Below are 22,037 nucleotides of genomic sequence, written 5' to 3'. Positions count from 1 at the left end.
TTCCCCTTTGAAAATGTGATAACCATCACGCAAGCAGCAGCTTTGAAGCTGGTGCCAGCCCTGCAGATCAGGAGATCACAGCACACTTTCACCTGGGGTCAGGCAGCTTGAGCTGAGCTGCTTTGCAGTGCCAGAGCATCCTGACTACTTGCAAGGACGGGGATTTCTATCCGACTGTGGCACCGAAGCCTCTTTCCTATTCTGAAGGGGCTTGTAAGGAGGAACAAAGGACTGTGGATTTCACCTATTTTGCTCTATTTTATGTTTTCCAGCAGTTATTTTGGAAAGGCTGTGAGCTGAAAGGCTGATTTTCTCAGACTCGGTACAACTATGCCAGAGTAAAGCTCAAATGAGGGAAAGTACTACTGGGTATCTCCGTGACTCCAAAGGTGACCCGTTGTTTTTATTCCCCTTTCTGTTGTGTTTCAATTTCAGTTACACTTTACAGGGAACATCTGTGGAATAAAAACTCTGGTGGGGTCAGGTCTTTCTCCTAGAAGGATATTTCCCTCTGCACAGCATCAGTGCAAGTTTTCTCCCTCCTCCCACAGCAGCTGTGCTACATGTGCTGTGAGGTATAACAAGGATAAATATATTAAGGGGCAGAAATCCCACCCTTGGTGTTACAGGATGGTAAAAGATGGTTAAAGAACTTCCTCCCCAACCCTCACTGCAGAGCTCTTGCCCCTTTCTGTTCTCCAGCCACTTGCCAAGCACGACTCACTCGTGCTACATCCCTTTGAGCTGAAGAACATGGAATCAGCTTGGACTTACTGATTCTTACTGGTTTCTTTTCTTTATAGAGGAGAGAGCAGAACTCAGGTGCTTGAGCTCTTAAAGCATTTGTAGGCTTTTTTCTGAGCCTGCAAGAGGCTGCTAACTGCTAAACCAGAATCACTTGAGTAATGCCTAGACATGGATAAACCAATTAAGAGGAGTTCTTTCAGCTTTTTAAAACAAATTGCAAATTTCAGGTTCGTATTTGCATAATTCAGGTTATTAATTCATGTGTTTGCTTTTCCTAAACTGTGTGCCAAATTCCCATTTGGTGTAAGTTTCAGAGTGTTGATCTCAGTGTAAAGGGGAAAAGGTGGAAATTGAGTTGTTGTAGGAAGCACTAAATGGTTAGTGATTTTTCTTTTCAACAAAATTAAATGAGCTTCTTTTTTTTCAGAGTCAATTCAGTGTCACCTTAAGTATTCAGTGAGAAATTCAGAAATTCTTAATTGATAGGGTACCCAATCTCTCCTTTGTGCATCTCTGGGATTTATATACATCACAAGTTAATAAAGCTTCCAGCATTCATTCTGTGCATGTGTAATTAAGGAGCGACTGTACCTCGATGTCATTTGCTGTGTTATGTGGATTCCAGTGGTGAGGACGATGGTATTTTATGCTATCGAACACAAGCAGGAACATCCCTGCATGAGTGAATCTGTTTGAAGGACTAGGCTGTGGCTGCTTTAGTCTGGAGAGCAGTTACCCTCAGATTTTCTTGCTGCTTCCATTATTCACTGAGAGTTATGTGTGTTTATGATAGTCTGATCAGCAAACACAAGTGTGTTGCAGATGCAGATATACTGTGAAGTACAGCGGTTTACATTAATGGGAAGGATTTATCTTGTTGCAGTGTTGAATTTATGATGCCAAGCTGTGATATTTCCCTGTTTCAAAAATGTTATATTGCAGCGGGCTGATATCAGGGTGATAAAATAAATGTTTCTTTTTTAATTCAAGCCACTGTAAGATGCTAATAATGTTGGAGACAGGAAGAGAAATGCCATGTTTCAGAATTTAATGTAATGCATCCATATTACAATTTCCTGGCTAAACTAACTTAGCTTGGACTCCTAAATGAAACTTCTTGTTCAGTTTAAACTATTAAACAGGTGTGGTTGAGTTCTTTAATGGAAGTATGGCTTATATGACAGAAGCAGGGGAGTTATAGTGCCCTGCTTAAATCAGTCTTTGAGACTGTTCCCTATAATTTACAAGGGCTTGTAGTGACAGGAAAAGGGGGAATGGCTTTAAACTGAAAGAGAACACATTTAGATTGGATATTGGGATGAAATTCTTCACAGTGAGGGTGGTGAGGCCCTGGCACAGGCTGCCCAGAGAAGCTGTGGCTGCCCCATCCCTGGAAGTGTTTAAGGCCAGGTTGGATGGAACTTGAAGCCACCTGGTCTAGTGGAAGGTGTGTGTCCCTGCCCACAGCAGGAGGAGGGATTTGGAACTCTAAGGTCCCTTTCAGCCCATACCATTCTGTGATTCTAGGATAATTCTGAAAATAGAGAAGCTCTGGTTGCTGGTGATGGTCTCTTCACTGGGCATTCAGGAAGCCCGTGTTCCCTGCTGGTTTCCTTCCAGCTTCCTGGTGAATGCTCAGCAGACAGGGTTGCTAGGGAGGAAGAAGGGATCATCTCTTCCCCTTTGCTGTTACCTCCTCCTCTGGCCAGTGCCAGGGTCTGTGGCAATGCCAGGGCTGTACTCAGGATAGCCATTTGTTTTATTCCTGGAGGAAGTAAGATAGTGTGAAGGAACTCTTCATAACCTTAATGACAGAAGGTGTCGTGGCTGCCCTGCTCTGCGGCATTCCTTCTTCCCTGAAGAAAATTGGGATGCAACTGGAATTGGCCCAGTGTGGATCCAGGCAGGTGTAAAAGCCTGATCCTGGCTGTCTGGCAGGCTCGTGTTGACTGTGTTACTATTTGTGCTGAGCACTGCCAGTTTAATGGCTCTGAAGCACCATGGTTAGAAGTCAAGTGCTATGAGAATTTCCCCAAACACAGATCTACAGCAGTGAGTGCACCTGCACATAAAACAGGCCACTGAATCTCAAAAAAGGATTTTTAGTCATTTTGTGGAACACAGAGAGATTGTCATGTGTGCATGTTCCTGTTACATTACTCCGTTAAACAGTGCCTCTGAACTTCGGAGTTAATATCCTTTATTGTGGAAGCACATCACAGAGTAATTGAAATTGGGTTATTTAACTGCAAAGTATACTGGAGTAACAATTTAATTGTGGAAATACCTGCCAGTGATGTGGTGTATGGGCTTAACTGGGGCTAAGGGAGGAAAAAAGCGAAATAATTATTTTAGTACGAAACTATCCCCTATTTTTGGTGTGCTGCTGAAATGATTAATTCTGATTTTGTTTAATAATAGATCTGTTTCTGTTCAGGGACCACTGAAAGAACAAAAATTTGTTAGATCAAATACCTTTTAAAAACCTGTGCTTATTGTCTTAAGAGAGAAGCAGGTAAAAAGGATTATCCCTCCTTTTCTACACCGAATTGTCATGGAGAGATGGATCTGGGGTGAAGTGGGACAACTTCTGGCAGAAAGACTGTAACCTTCCACCTGAGAATGACACTTCGTTAAGTGTTAGAAATTAATTGGTATATTGAGCTCATCCACACACGTAAGAGCATTTCCCTCCAGAACATTTCCTCCTTGCAATTCTTCTCATATATTTTTGTGACATATATTTCAGTTTAACAATAGAAGAATAGTCACAGAAGCTGTAAACATTTAAGAATAATTACTGTTTATAACTCTGAAAAAGGGGCACCCACTTTAAATACAATTAGTGCAGCCACTTTAAATACAATTACTCACCTTGCCAGTGGGTACCATTCACCTGTGAAATGCTCCAGGTGCGCTTTCCTCACTGGTTGCACCCCAGACTGAGGTGGGTGGTGGTTTTGGGTGGATGAACAGGAAGCTGCTTTCTCCCAGTGTCTTTGCAGACAGCTCCAGGAATGAGAAGGAAAACATAATTCAAGCAAAACTCCTGGGTTTTGCATGTGTTAAACATTCTTTTTCTTGAACATGCTCTTCAGAAATGGATAAACTATTACTGCTAAATCTTGCTTGGAAATGTAGGGGAGACGGTCTGCTATTTGTAATTCGCATATTTGGAATATACATAATTGTATTATGGCTAGAGATCTGATCTGCCTTCTGTGTTTTCCTCATGTAAGAGGAAAAATAAAGCCTGTATAAAGCCAAATTAGTCTTATTTTAAATGCTTTTATTTTTTTTTCCCTTACAGAAGAAACATCTTCTGTTACAGTTAATGAGCACTGTTGTCTTTTGTTAAAGTCTTTGTTACAGAGGCTTAGAGCAAAAGGGCTTTAATAATAAAAAGGCCTTCTTCTCTGGAATGTCTGTCTGATAATAGTCTGTATGATTTAAGAATAATGCTGTAAAATAATTGCTTTTCAAAAGAATAATTTTATATAACTAATTGAAGGGCAAGTGGAAAATCTGCATCCTCCAAATAAATGTATTGTGTCTCTTTAAATATCCAAACAATTTTTCCTCCTATTTTTCCACCCTCAAGACAAAAATAATATCAAATCTCATTCAGGTTGTACTTAAATATGACCAAACTGATAATTACATTATTACAGAGAAGGGCAGGATAGCTGGAGGATATGTACAAGGTGCATTAGTACTGCAAATAGAAGCTGATTTACTTATTGATAGTGGAGACACGTTTTAGTCACTTTATAGAATTAACAATTGATCAGCTTGTTAGGTTCTAGTTCTTCATAAGCACAGCATGTTTATTCATTATTGTCATTACATGATGCAGGCAGCCGAGGTCATGATTAGCAAGGCAAAATCTAAAAAAAATTCAGCTTCATTAAATGTAACTTCTGCAATGGGCAGTTTCTGAGCAATGCACCACTTCTCACTCCTCTGACATAAATAAAACTTATACCTGCCTGGCTAATTTGCATTTCATTAACATTTTTCAGAACCATCAGATCTATTTGTTTTGCCAAATGCCAGCGATTCAGGCTTGTAAAATTGTAATAAGATGGGCAACATCAAAGCATTACTTTCAAATTGCCTTGGTCACTGTAAATATCCCCCAATCTGCAGCACTGCAACTGATAAACGAAACACGCCGCTGGAGGAGAATGGAAAGATGTTATTCCAATAAATATACCCCTGATTGTTTGTTACTATGGGTAAGTTATGTTTTCTAAATCAGCATTGACTTAGGCTTGAGCGAACCCGATAGCAAAAATTCCCACAGAGGCTTCTCCTGCTGTATATGACTAATATATTAAAGAAGATAAGTAGTCGTTTTTAAAACTTATTACACAGTAGGATTGAACACAAGAGGAAACCATTTTACAAATCTGAAACTTAAGGTCACCTTGAGAAGAAAAGGACACTTCAGATGGCTAGAAAAAGTCTGTTTCCTCCAGAAATTGAGATTCAAAGTTTACTCTTTTCCCAGTGTCTTTTATAAAGCTTTAGACTCCCAAGTGTAAAACTAGAGTCTGTTTTGATGTGCAAATATTTCAAAACTATGTGGTGGATAGGCATTTAGACACTCGCATCTAACCAGTGCTACAGATGAGCTTCCAGTCTCTTAGTAATAAATAAAATGCAGAGTAATAATTAATAAATAATAAAAACCAGAATATAAAGCTATTCTGCTAGTGGTTTTTATAATATAATCCAGAATTAGGGCTGACTTTTCTAAAACATTTTATTAGACTGTTTTAATAATTTTCTACCTTTTCCTTTTTTATTTCTAAGCATTTAAAAAAAAATCATGATGTATATTTTAGTGATACTGAACACTATTAAACTTTTGGTTCATAATTCAAACTTTTAGGAGTATGAAAATGTGCTCAATAGCATTTTCTTAGGGCTTGTTAATAAAGTTAATGAACTTTTTTTCTATTAGTCAGTCCTAGCATAGATAATACTGCTCCCTTGTTTGAGCTGTAGCAAATCAGGACAACATTGATTTTCTTTAAGAGATGAATAATGAAAGATCTACATTCTTAAATATGTAGATAAAGATAAGTAACTTAATTAAAAAATTATCAGTGGAAGCTAATAAGATGAATTAACTGTTTCAATTTGTTGTATATGTCAATAAGCTGTACGATAACCTGGATTTTTACATAAAAGCCATTTATGATATTTTTTTTTCAATTTTCAGTGTAATTTCATGGTGTCTTTGGCCGCCAATTCTTTTGGAAATTGCTCATGTCTTGGGAATGTTAAATTCTTGGAGCTATCTCCCTTAACTTCAGCTGTGTAGGCGTTGACTCTGCAGATGTTTAACGTCCAGAGCAGTGCAGCCTGATGAAAATAGTTCTGCCCTGATCAATAGGGATGTTTACAGGCTCTGTCCTCGGCGGTGAAGTCAGGTTACAGAGCCTGATTGTTTTTCCAGTGACTGGCAAATTCTTGTGTTTGATCACATGTGCTATGAATATCTGAGCTGGCAAACTTCCAGGCTAAATTGCTTGCTATTTTTTGACTAGCATTACAAATTATACATGATGAAAAAAAGGACGTCTTGGGGCCTCCGTCTTTCATCCGATGCTGCTTTTAATATCGAGGAGGCATCATCAGGGTACACAGGGTGGAGGAGGAGCTGTGAGGAGGATCTGCTCTATTAAGATGTGGTAGCTGATGTTATTAAAGGAGGAGACAAACAGCCTTGTGCTGGAAGGGCTCCTCTGTGTCGCACACACGGGGGTTTTTGGTCTCACATTAACAGAGCAGGCACCCACACCGGTCTCACGGGCGGATTCGCTGGTGGGAATAATGATGTGTATGGTGTTGCACCTGCAATAAGGCTTTCACAGTCCTCATGCTTCAATTCTAAGGAACTCCTGAGTCATGCTGGTTTTCAAGCTTGAATCTCAAATCTCAGTGCAGCTACAAATGCATCATTGGACAAGCACGCCTGAGCTGCTGCTTCAGGCCCTTGGGTCACTGCCTTTCTGTGGCAAATGTACTGCCCAGTGGCTGGGCTGGAGTTTAGTTATTCCTGTCTTTTTTAGACATCTCTGTTTGGCTTCCAGGGTAGGACAGAGATGCTTCACCAAGATCTGCAGATTTTGCCTTCTTCTAACTCAGGGCTGTCCTGTTTGAAGTGACTCAGCTGGGTGCTGAGAAAAGGGGCAGCTTGTAGATGGGCCATACCTGTAATGGGAAGGCGTGGGGGACACTTTGTAAAACCTCTGGGCAAGGCATTGCTTGGCAGACAGGGCATGATTTGAGCAGGATGTCTCTGTAGAGCTCCCACAGGATGGTTTGACAATAGAACGTGATTTGGGAAGCAAATTTCACTCTGTCTGCTCCACCCAGCAATGCCCTGCCAAACTGCAAAGTGTTGAGGATACTCTGGTGCTTCAGACTTTACTTTAACTTGTTTTACTCATTTAGTCTTACTTCAGCTCTTGATTAAACATAATATTTGTGTCCCTGAGATGAGTAACAAACCCGTGCCATGCTATGGATCTTGCTCTGTTAATATGGGTGGGAGCCAGTGTTTCTTGTCCGGAACAGGACTGTCAGAATCAGAGGTGTAAATAAGAGCCAAGGAAAATTGCAAACCTCTCAAGTCCAGTCTGTCTGTATTTTTATTACATGGTGCTCAGCAGATCTTTCTTAGAGACTTTTTTAAAAAAAAAAACCTGTTCCAAGTTCAGCTGAAATTTACCCACTTACAGCAGAGATTGTTCTTGGTCCTCTGTGCCAGGGTAGCAACCTCTGGATTTTTCCTTTAATTCGTGGTTTTTGTCAACACTGTTCAACACACAGACAGGACCTGGCTGTGGCTCTGTGTTTTGGGGTATGCACCTCAGGACATGAGTGGCCAGAGGTCGGTGGTGGGTGAGAGCTCCAGAGGGGTCCCAAACAACCTCCAGCTGTGTCCAGCGTGTTGGAATGGAGCTTAAGCTGGGCTTGAGCTCTGTATTCAGAGAGCTCTGCTGACTTCTCCTGAGAGGAGAACAGGAAACTTCAGAAAGCAATACTTTCCAGTTAGGGTGACCATCATAGGAATATTCCATTATTCAATTAGAAATTTTTCATATTCTTGAAGACTAAATGCTGAGACCTTCAGGTTAAAAAGGCAATAGATTATTTATGCTATGCTGCTATGCTCAGGTGATAAATTGGATGGTGCTATTGCAAGCAGAGAAATAATTAAGAATTCTGGTACAATTGAGAAGTCAAATTAGAAAGGATAAAATCATGATTTAAGAAACCAACTGTCTTTGGCTGGAGAGCAAAAATAATTTAAAATGATAAACCATACCCTCCACTGGCCATTTATTCTGGTTTGTGCAGCAGTATCAGTGTTCCAAGTGGGTTCTTCTGTCTTTCTGACACAGCTGCTACAAGACACTTTGTACTCACAAGTACCTGCTCAAAATCATGCAATCTGAATGAAGCTGAAATACCCAGGTATTTATTCTATTTGCACAAAGCCATCCGCCTAGAAAAAGAAAAAGGACCAGGAAGGTAAAATAAAGGTGGGTGCACTCGCTGGAAAATGTTCTTTGGGTTTGGCTCACCAAACAATTTCTGTGAGCAGAGAAGTGAATTTTTGGCATTGTCTGTCAATTTTAAGGGAGGATAGAGGTGGACAGGACTTCATCCATGGTATAAAAATGATGTATTAGACTAAATTGGCAGTATATAACTATGTGAAAATGTGGGGTTTGCTTAGTGCAAGGCACAACTCTAAATTAAAAATCTGTATCTTCCTTTTTGGGTGTGGGGGTACCCTCTGGTGAGTAAAGGTTTGGCTGCCTGCAGCCTCTCTTGCCAATCTTAGCCAAACATTAGTCATTTGCAAGGAGGGGTTTCAGTTGGTGAGGGGAAAATATAAATTCAGTAAGTAATTTTTTTCAATTTTTTTTTAAATTAGTGGTGCCGTTTCTCATTTAATTAGTGACCAGTACTAAAGCAGCAGACTTAAATTCCTGCTCTGGTCCTGAGATGTAGCACATTTTTAATGAAAGCAGTTTTTAATGTAAACCAGTTCTGTGACTGTCTTTGCTGTCTTGCCTCTTGCCAGGCCATGGAAGTGCTGTGTGCAATAACCCTGGAATTTGAACCAATGGTGCAACCACTCCATGGGCGTCTATAAAAATGTGTCTCACAGTGCAGGAAACTCAGGTGGGAACAGTTAAACTGAGAGAGTTCCACTTTTGTGTTCCAGTTCATCAATCTTTAAAGAGACACTAGTAGGTCAAATGGGTACAACACTGATCGATGGACAAGAAGAATCCCTTTTTAAAGTCATTGCAATTCACCTCCAATGGGCAATAGAGAAAATAAAATAAAAAGATACAGCCACTTGGGGTCCTGGTGGGGGAGAAGTTAATTAGCTGAGCACTCACATGCTCTTCAGAGAGCTGTCCCTTAGAGTCCATAAGGGATTTGCAGTCCATTACTTTTTTTGGAGGGCAGGTTCCCTGCAATGTGACAGTGACAAAACCTGTCTGTCTCCCAGTCTCTTACCAAAGGCTCCTTGTGGTGTAACTGCACCTCAGGAACAGCCAGGACACCACCTGGTCATCACCTGAAAGACAAATACCTGCTGGGCAGGACAGCAGCAGTTGTCTCAGGACCCAGCAAAGTGCTCATGATTGAACTAATTTGAGTTACATTTGAGTTACAAGCAGTGTACTATTAAAGTCTATGTGGCAGTATTAAACGAGGCACATTGGCATTTTTTGTAGGGAAAGCTTCTGGAAAGTTGTATGTGAGCTGAAATGTCTATTCAGTTGCCCATCTGAAACCACAAAAGGTGATATGTGAGGTGTTTCATACCTGTTGCTAATTCCAACATAATTGAAATTTGGAGGTTGCTCTCTTTACTGTAGTTAAGTTTGAGTACTGTTTCCCCCAGGACAGAAATTCACAGACTATTTACTCAAAAATGGAAAAAAATGTGTTCTGTGGGAACCTGAAAGCCAGGGTTCTGTGAATAGTCAGAAATCAGAGGAACAGAAGACTCGTGCAATCCATTTCCTTAAAAAACCGTTAGGCAGAAATATCTGAGCGTCTGCCCAAGGTGACTGAAGATACTGTTTCTTATTCAAGTGCCAATATCCATAACCTCATACAAACTCAGGAAGCACAATGCAACCTCTGGCAAACAATATCTCATTGCTAAAAGAGAGAACTTAACGTGCCACCATATAAAGTTTTTTTTCCTGTGAATCTTGAGGTGGTTTTTTTGGTTGGTTTTTTTTTTTCCCCCCATAAAATCTCAGTTTCCTGGATGAAAATAATTGGAGAAGATTTTTCTTTTCTGTTTTCTAATTATTTTTAAGAGACTTAATAGCTCTCTAGTGGTGATGAGAAGCTGATTAAAAGCTGATTGTTGTCTACCCTGAAAATAAACAATCAACGATTTGTTACTTTCAACAGATCTCACATCTTTAAGGCAATCATAATTGCCTTCAAGAGAGGCAGGAGAAGTGGGGGGAATCTCATACTTCATTTCCAACCCTGAGCATTTCAAAGCATAATCAAAATTATACCACTTACCCTCCCCCTTGCTCTTCCCATCAATCACGCACATGGTTACATGATCATGAAGTGGCTTTTGCATGAATGAAGAACAGGAAAAGAAAAATCCATTGTAGGCAGATTGGGAAGTGAAAGCCTGATGTTCAGGCTTCTCTGAGCTTTGTGGAAATGAAAATTATTATTATTAGGAAAAAAAAAAAAAAAGAGAGACCAAAAAAACCCAAATAAAAAAGAAAGTTTCTAGCCTTAGCCATGAAGAGGACGTGGCATTACTCATTCAAAGCCTGGCTGGATTCATACTTCAGTCAGAGGCACTGGCTGAGCCTCCTGTATTGAAACATGTTGTTCCCTCAGCTGTGACAGGTGCTGGAAGGAAGACCCTCTGACAATTCACATGCTTGAGGGGGAATACCATGTTAACACCTCTCTTACTGTTTCTGAAGAGCAGTTATCAGCTTTCTGTGGCTATTGCTCTCCTGTCCTGGTAGTGCAGCCACAGGAAGGTGTTTGGGACCTTTAGAGGTTTGCTCCTTTTCCATTGCAACAGTGCCAGAGCTCTGTGTGGCTTCCTCGTGCCTGTGAAGGGATGAAAACAGCATCCAGCAGATGATTAACCTGCCATGGGACATCTTCTTCTCTTCCCCTGCCTCCCAGCCCTTTTGTTGGGGGTTCACATGTGGTCTGCTGCCAAGCAGGACAACTTGCCATGGGAGGCAGGGAGAGGTGCTGTGCAAGCACGAAACAGAGGGCTGAGACTCACAGAGAAGAAGGCATGAAGGATTGGGCAGGAAGAGGAAAGGAAGGAAAGGATGGAGGAAATTCCTTCTGGATGTGAGGAGCAAAATGTAATTTATGGGACTTCTGAAATTCTCTTGCATCAGCGAATGCAGTTCCTGGTGCTGCTGGAAATGAAAAGAGCTGAGTGTTGCTTTATGCATTCTTAGTGGGATTTGGAATTTTTCTGGTTACAAGGAGAAAGGCAGAGCCTGCTGGAGGCACACAGAGCCAGTGCACGCACAGACAGGGCAGGTGCACTGGGTGTGATGGGCAGGGCTTCCATCCAGCCAGAGTTGTCAAACAACAGAAAAGAAAATAAAACTCTGAGATTGGTTCTAAATATGCTTTTGCTGAGTTAACGAGAATCCAGACTGAACAAGTTTGGGTTCTTCTTTAAATGCAGTTGTTTATTCACCCATGTACAAATCTCCATGCCATACAATTGCCTCATTTTTGTCAGTGTCATATGACACCTTTTACTTTTGAGCAACAATTCCTGAACTGGTGGGTCAGGAATCTTATTCTGGAATCCTCCTGCTCAGTAGAGCAATGTTTTTCCAAAGTAACTTGAGGAAGTTACTGAGAAGCAAACAATGTTTTCTAACATTGATTAAAAAGCTGATCCCATAGCATCAAAGTCAAGTGACAAAACCAGATCAATAATCTGGGTTATGGCTGTTTGGTCTGTGCCTCCCTCACCCTGTGCAAGTTTTATCCTTCGTTATTGAGATTCTGTATGTTAGGGGCAGAGTTTAAAATCACCCTGAGCTGTGTTGTTGTTGCTACCAAAGAGGGAATATAAAAAATGTTACCTTTCAATTTCCTAGTAGTTATCCTGTCCTGCCCCAAGCCTGACAGAGAGCAGGGAGAGCACTCCACAAGGTACTTTGCTATTCGCTTATGTAGTGAATAACACAGGTGCTAAAAAAATGTGTGTTCAGCCTGTAATTACACTTCTGGAAATTTAGTGCTGTATTTATGAAATGCTTTTCCTTAGAATCTTTAAATAATTAGCTAATGAGTCCCAAGTGGAACAATTATCCCATATACCCAGACAGTTGGGATTCTTCATCAGCCAACGTGCATCCAGTGCTCATAAAACATGCTTGTGTTCTAAAAGCAAAACTGGCTGCTCTGTGCTTGCCTCTCAGAGTGTTTTGGGAATTGAAACAAAAGCAGGGACCAGGTTACATTGGTAACAAGTCCTGTTACTGTCAGGGCCTAGTACAGCTTAGGGAAGTGTGAGTGGACACGCTGTAACTGTGAGTGAGGTGCTTTTGGGAATAACAAGTGAATAAAATATTCTAATGCAGTAGAACCAGAAAGAACCAAATTTGGTTGCATGAGGACCTTAAGAACCACGAGAAGGATATCTAAATACAACACATCCTGACTCTGCCTGCATGAAAAACCCAACATGTGTAGGAAGAATTTTCAGTTTGTTTCTGCCATGACTTTCCTCCAGTAACCTCTGACTTGATTCAGGGTATTGAGGCTGACACTGAACAGTGACTGACTACCTCATATTTATATCTCAGTGGTTTTTTGCTCCAGGGCATAAAGGATATATAGTCCTGCTACATGCTCTGAGCAAACATGTAATCCAACCCTGTGGATGGAGAGGGGAGCCTTGACCACCCCACAGGTGTTCATCCAATTTAAAGAAATCTCCACAAACCAGGCTCCACAAGATTTTGAGCAGTTTGTACCACTAGTTTCCCCCCCTTAGACACAGAAAGTTTCTCTTCATGCACACACCAATTAATCTTTGCAGGACACTGAATTTATTTTTATGCTGCTTGCAGTAGCTACAGACAACCACTTTAAATCCTGCCCTTCTTTAAACCAAGCCTCTTCAAGGAGACAGTTGACATGTCTCCAACAAACTCTCTTTTCTTGACTAAACAGACACAGTCACTTCTACCTTTCCTTACCACCTGCTTGCACTTGCTGACTTTTAATTTTCATGTTATTTCCCTTGGATTGCCTCTTGCTCTTAGTTTGAATGGCCACCCCTAGTCAGGAATTATCTGCTTCTTGCATGTGAGCCCTGGACTGGCCACCACACACCCAGAATAGGTCTGGGACCTCCCAGCGCATTATCCAGAGGCACAAATGGACATGAGTTTTCCTCCTTCATCTCTTCCATCCATTCCTCCCTCCTCTGAGTGATCTCTGCAAAATAACCCACCAGCTCAGCTGGCTCCCTGGTGAGAGGGAAGGAAGGTGAGTGACCTACTCTATAGCAGGTCAGTTATCTCTGCCTTCCATGGGAGAAATTAAATTCCTCCATCAGTTCAGGGTAAAGAAAATAGTGTTTTATGGCTCAAGACAACCTGTGCAACAACTTTAATGCTTTGCTACCTGGCAGGCAAAGTTTACAGTAGGGGAAAATGGTTTTTTACTGTGTCTGAAACATCCTGCTGAAGAGATTTCCTTTAAAGACGTTTCTCTCCATGTTTTTTTGGTGTGCTGCCTGCTTTAGATGAGGGCAGCTGGGAGTGGAGCAGGGAGTGGAGCAGGGCACTGGCTCTGCTCTGTGTCCTCTTTGAACAGGGTTGGAGTAATTCCTGTTCTCCCTTGAACAAAGTGACTGAAACCTGCACATCTCTTGAGCAGGGCTTGCACAGGGGGGTGGAGAAGATTTTGAGCTGCAGTGAGGGACTGAAAGAACCTGGATCATCACAAGGAAAAATTCTTTCTGATAAAGGTAATTGAAGGAGTTGAAATGCTGGGCTGTAATGAGATCTCCTGTGTTGGCTGTCCACACTGGTAGGTCTGTGCAACCTTTAAAATGAAACCTTGATGGTGATACATGCCTTTTCATGAGTTTGGCAGAACAGTTCCTAGTGGGGTGGTGATGAATAATAAATAATGCTGTATGGAGAAAAGAGTCTATTCTGCCTCCATTTGACAGTCAGAATAGCTGCACTTTGCTCTCTGAGCCGTCCCTTGGACTTGGTGGTCTTTATCCTGGAGGAAAGATGAGAACTCACTTTGTGTTGAGAGAGCAGAGGAAGCAACAGCTTTGATTTCAAACTCCTCCTTACTCTGTGTGGACTTTGGGTTTTCTGGCAGTCAGTCCTCTGTTCCTTGCCCTCAGTCCCTTGCTCAAATTTGTTTCCTGATCCTGTGCACTGCTCTTTCTGCTTCTGTGTGACCTGAGCTCTGCTGGCTCAAATTTGGAGGCCACAGACTCTCACTTAAAATGAGTCCAACTGAAAAGCCTTTTTAAGAGATCATCCACCCAAGTCACTATTGAGACTCTGGCACTACTAACTAAGGAAGTCTGTGGTGTCTGGGCCAGAAAATTAGGGTGATTTAGGCATGTTTTGCAGGATAACCTCCCAGGACATCTTCTTTACACGCTCACAACAGACAGAAGGTTTGTTCTCATGTTTAAAGGAGGTGGTGAGGACAGATATACCCTAGAGAACTCCAAATGCTGTGAAGACAGACCCAGTTCCCCCTCCAACCTGTGGCACAGAGGATGTCTGTCAGTGTGTGGATGGTCTCTGGCTGCTGGTGTGGTCGATACCTCCTGTTATGTGGATATAACAGCAGTTCAGTTCTCCCTCCTCAGGAGGTTGTGGGGTTTATTTCCTCTAGCTCTCACTGGCATTGTTCTCTTTTCCTCCCCACCTCCCCCACTTGCTGTTAAGTGAGATTTTGAAATATTCCTGTGGAAAGGGCTAACTTGTGGTGACAGACTGAGCTGCTGCCAGCAGAGACTGATGTCGTAAATGGGACGTGATGTCATAAAAAACAATTCAAAAATTGCCCATGAAGTGTGTAAGGAGTCTGCTGGGGTCTGAGAGGGCTGGGCACTCCTGCAGTGCCCCTGTGGTTTTTTGGATACCTGCCTGGCTGATTTTTGTGCAGTTCAAAGAGCTTTCTCACTTCACTTTGCCGTGGGGAGCTCGATGTGACCAGACCTCCATCCCTCAGAGATTCCTGTAGGGAAGCAGAAGAGCTGATGCCAGCTCTGGGAGTAAAGGGAAGACGGAATGGACCCAATAAAAGTTTTACTTTCTTGCACTGTGAGCTTAGTCTTGTGCTACCATCCAATACCTGAAGGAAACCTACAGGAAAGATGGAGAGGGACTTTTTACAAGTGCCTGAAGTGAAAGGACAAGGGAGGATGGATTCAAACTAACAAAGAGTATGTTCAGGTTAGATATTACGAAAAAATCCTTTACTGTGAGGGTGGAGGGGCCCTGGCACAGGGTGCCCAGAGAAGCTGTGGCTGCCCCATCGCTGAAAGTGTTCAAGGCTGGGTTGGATGGGGTTGGAGCAACCCGGGATACTGGAAGGTGTTCCTGTAGTGGAACAGGATGGTCTTTAAGGTCTCTTCCAACCCAAACCATTCTGTGACTCCGTGATTCTGTCATTGTACTACATGGGTAACTTTATGTCCTCTCTCAGTTTGCACAGTGCCTTCCTACTTGGTGTAACCCTTACTTGGTGTAAGGACTGGCAGAGCCGAGGCCTTTAAAGACCTGACACATCCCTGTGGGATGTGCCAGCTGGGAAAACAACCAGCATGTATCAGGAGGTACAAGCTGGAAGGTGCAGTGTTTAAAGTGAGGTTAATTAACTGTTGGAATAACTCGGCCGAGGTGGATTTACCGACACTCAAAGCCTTCAGATCAAGCCGCAGTTACGTGAGCTGATGCAGAGATTTCTGGGTCAGGGTTAAGGGACCAAATCCAGAATGTGAGACGCGTTATTTCCCTGTGTCCGCCCACTGCTGGGGCTGATGGGGCACCTGGAGGGCACGGCGGTCACTGTGAGGTGAAGGTCAGCACGTCCCCGCGCTGCCCCCGCTCCGAGGACAGGCTGAACGCACGAACCCTGCGACAGCGACGCGTTAATGTGGTTAATGACAGGCGCTAATTGTCACGGGCGGCGGCGCCAGCACAGAGGAGCGCTGCTGCCGGGAGGGCCGGGATCCCTCGGGGCCGGGGTGGCTCCGGCGGGGCGCAGGGAGCGGGGCTGGCGGCGCAGCCGTGCGGCTGAGGCTGGATGAGGCTGGACGGGGCTGGATGAGGCTGGACGGGGCTGGATGAGGCTGGACGGGGCTGGACAGGGCTGGATGAGGCCGGGTGAGGCTGGGTGAGGGCGGGTGAGGCTGGGTGAGGCTGGGTGAGGCTCCCGAGCGCTGCCAGGAGCTGGGAGTGGTGAAGCTCCTCATGGACACAGGCTGCGGCGGCGGCGCGCGGCCGCCAGGGGGCAGCACCGCCCCGATGGATCCCCGGGAAGAGCCGGGATCCTTTGGGAAGCGCCCGGGATCCTTTGGGAAGCGCCGGGGTCCTTCGGGAAGCACCCGGGATCCCTTGGGAAGCACCGGGGTCCTTTGGGAAGCGCCGGGGGTCCCTTGGGAAGCACCCGGGTCTTTTGGGAAGCGCCGGGGTCCCTTGGGAAGCACCCGGGTCTTTTTGGGAAGCGCCGGGATCCTTCGGGAAGCGCCGGGATCCTTTGGGAAGCGCCGGGGTCCCTTGGGAAGCGCCGGGGTCCTTCGGGAAGCGCCGGGATCCCTTGGGAAGCACCCGGGTCTTTTGGGAAGCGCCGGGATCCTTCGGGAAGCACCGGGGTCCCTTGGGAAGCTCCGGGATCCTTTGGGAAGCTCCGGGGTCCCTTGGGAAGCTCCGGGATCCTTTGGGAAGCTCCGGGGTCGGCCTCCGCACCGCGATTTGGAGCAGCGCTCACCCGCCCGCCGTCCTGGAGCTGCCCCGTGCCGGGGAGCGATATCAGCGCACAGCCGGGAATGGTTTGGGCTGGAAGGGGCCTTAAGGAGCCGTGGGCAGGGACACCTTCCGCTATCCCAGGTTGCTCCAAGCCCCGTCCAGCCTGACTTTGGACACTTCTAGGGATCCAGGGGCAGCCCCAGCTTCTCTGGGCACCCTGTGCCAGGGCCTCCCCGCCCTCAAGGGGAAAATCTTTTATACAACATCTAGTATAAATCTCTGCTTTCTTCATTTAAAACCTGTCCCCCTTGTCCTATCACTGCCTGCCTGCCTGTGTAAAAAGTTGCTTTCTCTTTATTATAAGCCCCCTTCAAGTACTGTCACTGAATTGCTCCCCTGTTTATAGTGATTTAGCCCCAAAATGGGGCTCTGGGTTTGTCAGCCAGTGTGTAGGTGTTTGCTTTAGCTCTCTCTTTTGTCTCTAGCTCCCCTCACACAGCAGCAATTTTCAAATACACACAGTGACCTGACTAGATCTTTTCCCCCCTCTTCTAAGAAATGTCAGATATTGCTGTATTTCCTCTTTGTTTCCCTTTGTCCTTTATTCAGTAGGAGATAAGAGTTTAACCAGGCTGACAATGGGGTTAAAGTCAGGCTGGCAAACCCCCTGAACAGGATATGGCCCCCAAATTTCTTTCCTTCTCACCCTTACTTCACACAAGAGGAGTCTTTAAGGGATGCACAGCTGTATTTTAAGTGAGGAATTATTTAGAATGGAGAAATTAAGGCCTTTTAAATATTTAATGAAAGGAGGTTTTGTAAATTATTTAATAGCTTATTATAAAAGATGGCATAAAATGGTTTAGTAATTTATTCTTTGCAGAAAGTAGCCATAAGAAGCATTTTACAACATGTAAATATTGGTAGGAAATGCACCTAATTTAAAATGTTATCTTATTCCATCTGTCAAAGGAATTACACAGTGCCTATACAGTTTTCAAATAACTTTAGACCTTTATTGTTTCTGTTCTTGACACACTTCCCTGGTACAGGGAAATGCTGTTTATACCATTTTCCTGGAGTGCAGAGGCACAGAGAACAGACTGTGCTGGGACTGAGGCACAGCAGACCTGACCATTGCAATTCCCTGCAGATCCCAGAACCCACAATCTTCATTTGCCCTACATACTGACACAGGGGAGTGGTGTAGCCTCTGGGGAACTCGTGCAAAGCAGGAGTTGCTCATGGCCAGTCCATGCATAAATACTGAAAATTGAGCCCTTCCCCTCTCCCATTCCCTCTTCCTTCTTTTCTGTACCTTCGCTGGAGATGGAGGTGGGGTTCAGCTGCTCACTGGCTAGAGCTCATTGCATAAAAATAAACAAGCAGCTCTGTTTTCCAAAGTCATGTGTCACCCTGAGCCAAGACAGGGGCCAGCAGTTAAACCCACTGTTCACAAAACACACACAAAGCATGCTTTTGCCATGAAAAGGCTGGAATTCCTTTTACAGTTATTAACGAGGTGAGCCTCTTGTTTCTGTTCTGATCTGTCTCCTTTATTGACATAAACCAGCTGAAGCTGGTTTCACGAGTGTGCCTTAATGTCACCTCACACAACTCTATTTTTTAAAGAAATATCACTGCCTGGAAGGCATCAGAAGACCTGGAGATATGCAGGTGGATGTATCATCTGTCACTTTTGCTGCATCCACTTAATTAGAATGAGTTGGGCTAATCAATACTCCCTTGCCTTTTACCAGTGTTTAACACATGTTTACAGAACAGGTTGCACTGATGTTTGTATTTACCTGTAGATGCATCTGCACAGGGTTTTATTTTCCTCTCTAATAAAAATTATGGAACAGATAAGCACTAAAACCCAAGTTAGTGTATTGCAGTATTGATTTCTACAGGAGCACTGTAAGAATATATTTATCTACCTGTCCTATTATGAAATGGGTAAAAATGTAGCACATAACCATTTCAGTCAGTCAATGCTATATTGAAAATCCTGTTTGTTTGCTTCTTCTTAATAGGCCTTTTGAGGCACACTGGTTTTTTATTTTTATTTTTTATTTTATGTGTATTTGTGGAAGAAAGGATTAATACAGGATGGTAGTGCTTTTTCTTAAGACAACTCTTTGCCTACATTTTGTTTTGATTTTCACTGCTGATTTGATAGAACCGCTGATTTTGGCTCACCCTGGAACTCCACCTTGGAAAGCAAAGAGAGTAAAATGTGATTAATTATAGATTGCTGGCCTGGTGCCTCTTTAATTCCAGCAATTACTCTATTTTCTCATGGCATTCTGAACAAAAAGGAGCTGTTAAGGCCAGGTTGGATGGGGCTTTGAGCAACCTGGTCTAGTGGAAGGTGTCCTTGCCCATGGCAGTGGTTTGGAACAAGATGAGCTTTAAGGTCCCTTCCAGCCTGTGATTGGAAGGTTCTGTGATTCTGCAAGTGTGTTGAGCCAGGGGCTTTCCTGTCCTGAGCTGCTGAAAGGTGTCTGCCTGTGTACTTTTATGACCCCAGACATAGTCTGCCCTCCAGTGTGGTGGTGTAATTTTGTGTTCCTTAAAAGCAAATTTCTAATTGATCCAAGGAAGAGTGAAATGAAAAGAATGGGGGATGAGAAAGGTTTTTGTGATCACTCTGTAGGTGAAGACCACATTGTTATTACTCTCACAAATTCCTCTGTGTCATGTTTTCAATAGCAGAAGGTCAAGTTGTGCCCAGGGATGGAAGTGAGAGAACAAATATAAACAGCAAAAGCAAAGAAGCTTGAATGTCTATAAAATGGAGATTTTGAGCTCGTTTTTCTGTGGAATGTGTGTCAGTGCTGCTGCAAAAGTGTTTCCATGTGGAGATTTCAAAGTGTAACTCCTGGCTGTAGGTGGGCTGGGTGTGAGAGGTGATGCTGAAAGCGAGGAGAGGCAGCAGGGTCAGAGGGTGCAGTAATGCATAATCCCAGACACACTCCTGTGGATGTGACCCTCTGCTCCTGAGGCAGGCTCCAGGGCCTGGGCCAAATCTTTACGAAGACAATGACAGATTTTTCCCACTCTCTGTAATAATCTCTGGTTCAAACTGTTGGAGGCTTCATGGAACCATGTGGCAATGTGTTTGCACTATGGTGCAGTCTTAGACCTTCCAGCTTTCCCAGCTGGGTGGTGAGAGGGCACGTGGTGATAGGGCCCCAGTGAGCTGCACACACTCTGTTTGCAACTCCTAGTACAGCAAACTCTGCCTTTGCTTAATGCACTGATATCTCAGAGCTGCCTCACCACAGCTTCTCTGTGTTCTCAGAAAGAAAAGAGCAGTACAACTGCTGCCTTTTGCCCCAGATTGCCCTGTAGATGGCACTGTGAAACTAAGATTTTGGTAACACAGACGTATTTTACAGCACCATTCCAGATGTTAATTGCAGTGTAATGTGGCTTTCTTTCTAGGTCCCCGAAGTGAAGGAAAAATTCTGAGATGCAGAAAGGTTTATTTGCTGCCGCAAATGGGAATCTGGAATAACTATGAAAAACACACTGAAATAATTGTGTTTGACTGGAACAAAATTCTTGCAAAGTCCCCAAGGTAAGAGCACTTTTTATCTTTCAAATGACACTGAAGATTCACTGTTCTGGTTAGCAACAATATCCACTTGAATCCAATAGAGAGTGAAGGCTTGACATTTCTGAAAGCGGCAGCCCACTGACGCTGAAGGGCTCAGCACCCCTTGCTGCATCTGTCTGCCAAATTTCATTTTTTCCCTGCCTTTTCAAAGATCCTCTTGTAGTTCTTTACATCAGCAGGCTGAAAACTTGCATCCTGTCTACCTGCAAGGCAGACTGAAGTCTGCAAATGTGTCACCTGGATGGTGCTGGATGCTTTTAGCAGCCTTTCAGTTTGGGTATGACCAAGTGGATGCTTTGTTGTAATACATTCATTCCTGGATTTGAACATTCTTACACTGGACTAAGGTTACCCTGTTAATCTGATGAGCCCTGGTTTCACATTGCTTGTTTAATATCTCAAAAGAGTCAAACTCAGCTGGGGAAATCTTTTGAAAATAGGTCAGTACATGACCCTTTCCACCGAGACCAGTTTTGTTCCTGCACTGGGAACAGTGGGAACACCTGGGTCCACTTAAGAGCTGAAATAGCAGCTGTTGAGTGCGTGATGCATGATTTGGGACCTGTCCGTCATCACACCTGCCTCTTCAATCAACTCCTACGAGAAACAGCATGCTGAAAATGCCTGGTCTGGGATATTTAATTCTATGGGTTAAATCCAGCTTTCTGCCACACCTCAGGAAGCCTGGAGGAAGGTTTCTGTCTTCCTGGTGATATATCAGAGTGACACCAGAGCTGGGATCTCCACTGATACTTGGGTTGCATCCAAGTGTTTGCATTCGGAGCAATAGAGGGATGGGATTGGAAGCTGAGCAGATGATGACATTGTATTCAGTGATAACTGGTGCATGAGCTGTAAACTGTGTGTTTCTCATGGAGAGACCAAGAAAACTAAGGTTAAATTCAGCTCTCTCCTGAAAAAAAAGGGGTTCAGCGATGTGGGAAAGATTTGGATGACCAAAATCTGAAATTCTGACACACTGATTTCAGAACTTACCAGGCAGTTAGGCTAATGCTGGATCAACAGCAATAATAACATTTATGCTGGTTTCACAGTGACTCAATCCCATTAGCTGCAGGGGCATTATGTGGTTCAGCTGGATGCAAGAGGTGAATTAGGTTCAGCTGCTCTGAATTAACCTGGGAGCGCTCCAGAAGAGCGTACTCATAGGGTAGGTGAGGAGCAGTGATGTCTTTATCTTCTAGGCTTGATGCATGCTCACAGAAGGCTCCTGTATACAGCTGTAGAAGGCCATCAGGGTGATTGTTCCTGTATTCAGGGTGGCAACATATTGTGTACAAACCAGAGCATCTTCTTAAAGCCAGAAAAGGTACTATTTTACCAAAACAGCCCTTAAATTGTGGCTTCTTTTACATATAATTTTCATTTTCTGAAATCTGTGGATGTGGTGAGCTATTTTTTTCTGCAATATTTGTGTAAATTTTAATAAAGTTTGTAGGCTGAAGGTGCGGGGGTTTACACCAATGTATTTCTTTCTCAAACGTAAACCAGTATTTGTTGCTAAAATATATTTACATGCAGCAAGCTTCTCATCTCTTAACTTTTGATATTAATAAGTATATTTTTTTTTTTTTTAGGCTCTACCAACATTTACAATTAGAGAAAAA

General features: G+C 43.5%; 1 protein-coding gene across 6 annotated transcripts in view; it reads left to right on the top strand.

Annotated features, from left to right (window-relative positions):
- Window positions 1–22,037, top strand: part of TAFA4 (TAFA chemokine like family member 4) — a 70,825-nt gene that overhangs the window by 5,430 nt on the left and 43,358 nt on the right. For 4 of the 6 annotated variants that reach the window (XM_019280165.3, XM_019280164.3, XM_039559264.1 and 1 more), the window contains one exon: window positions 20,235–20,370. In XM_019280165.3, coding sequence (XP_019135710.2) covers window positions 20,291–20,370 — 80 coding nt within the window. In that variant the 5' untranslated portion in view covers window positions 20,235–20,290. Of the gene's footprint in view, window positions 1–308; window positions 390–20,234; window positions 20,371–21,614; window positions 21,740–22,037 lie in introns of those variants that run through there. The other 2 variants (XM_019280162.3, XM_010390210.4) reach the window with 2 other exon arrangements.

This window comes from Corvus cornix, chromosome 12 (genome assembly GCF_000738735.6).
Source record: "Corvus cornix cornix isolate S_Up_H32 chromosome 12, ASM73873v5, whole genome shotgun sequence".
Taxonomy (NCBI): domain Eukaryota; kingdom Metazoa; phylum Chordata; class Aves; order Passeriformes; family Corvidae; genus Corvus; species Corvus cornix.
The sequence above is the reverse complement of the archived record's forward strand: the minus strand, read 5'-3'. Positions and strand labels throughout refer to the sequence as shown.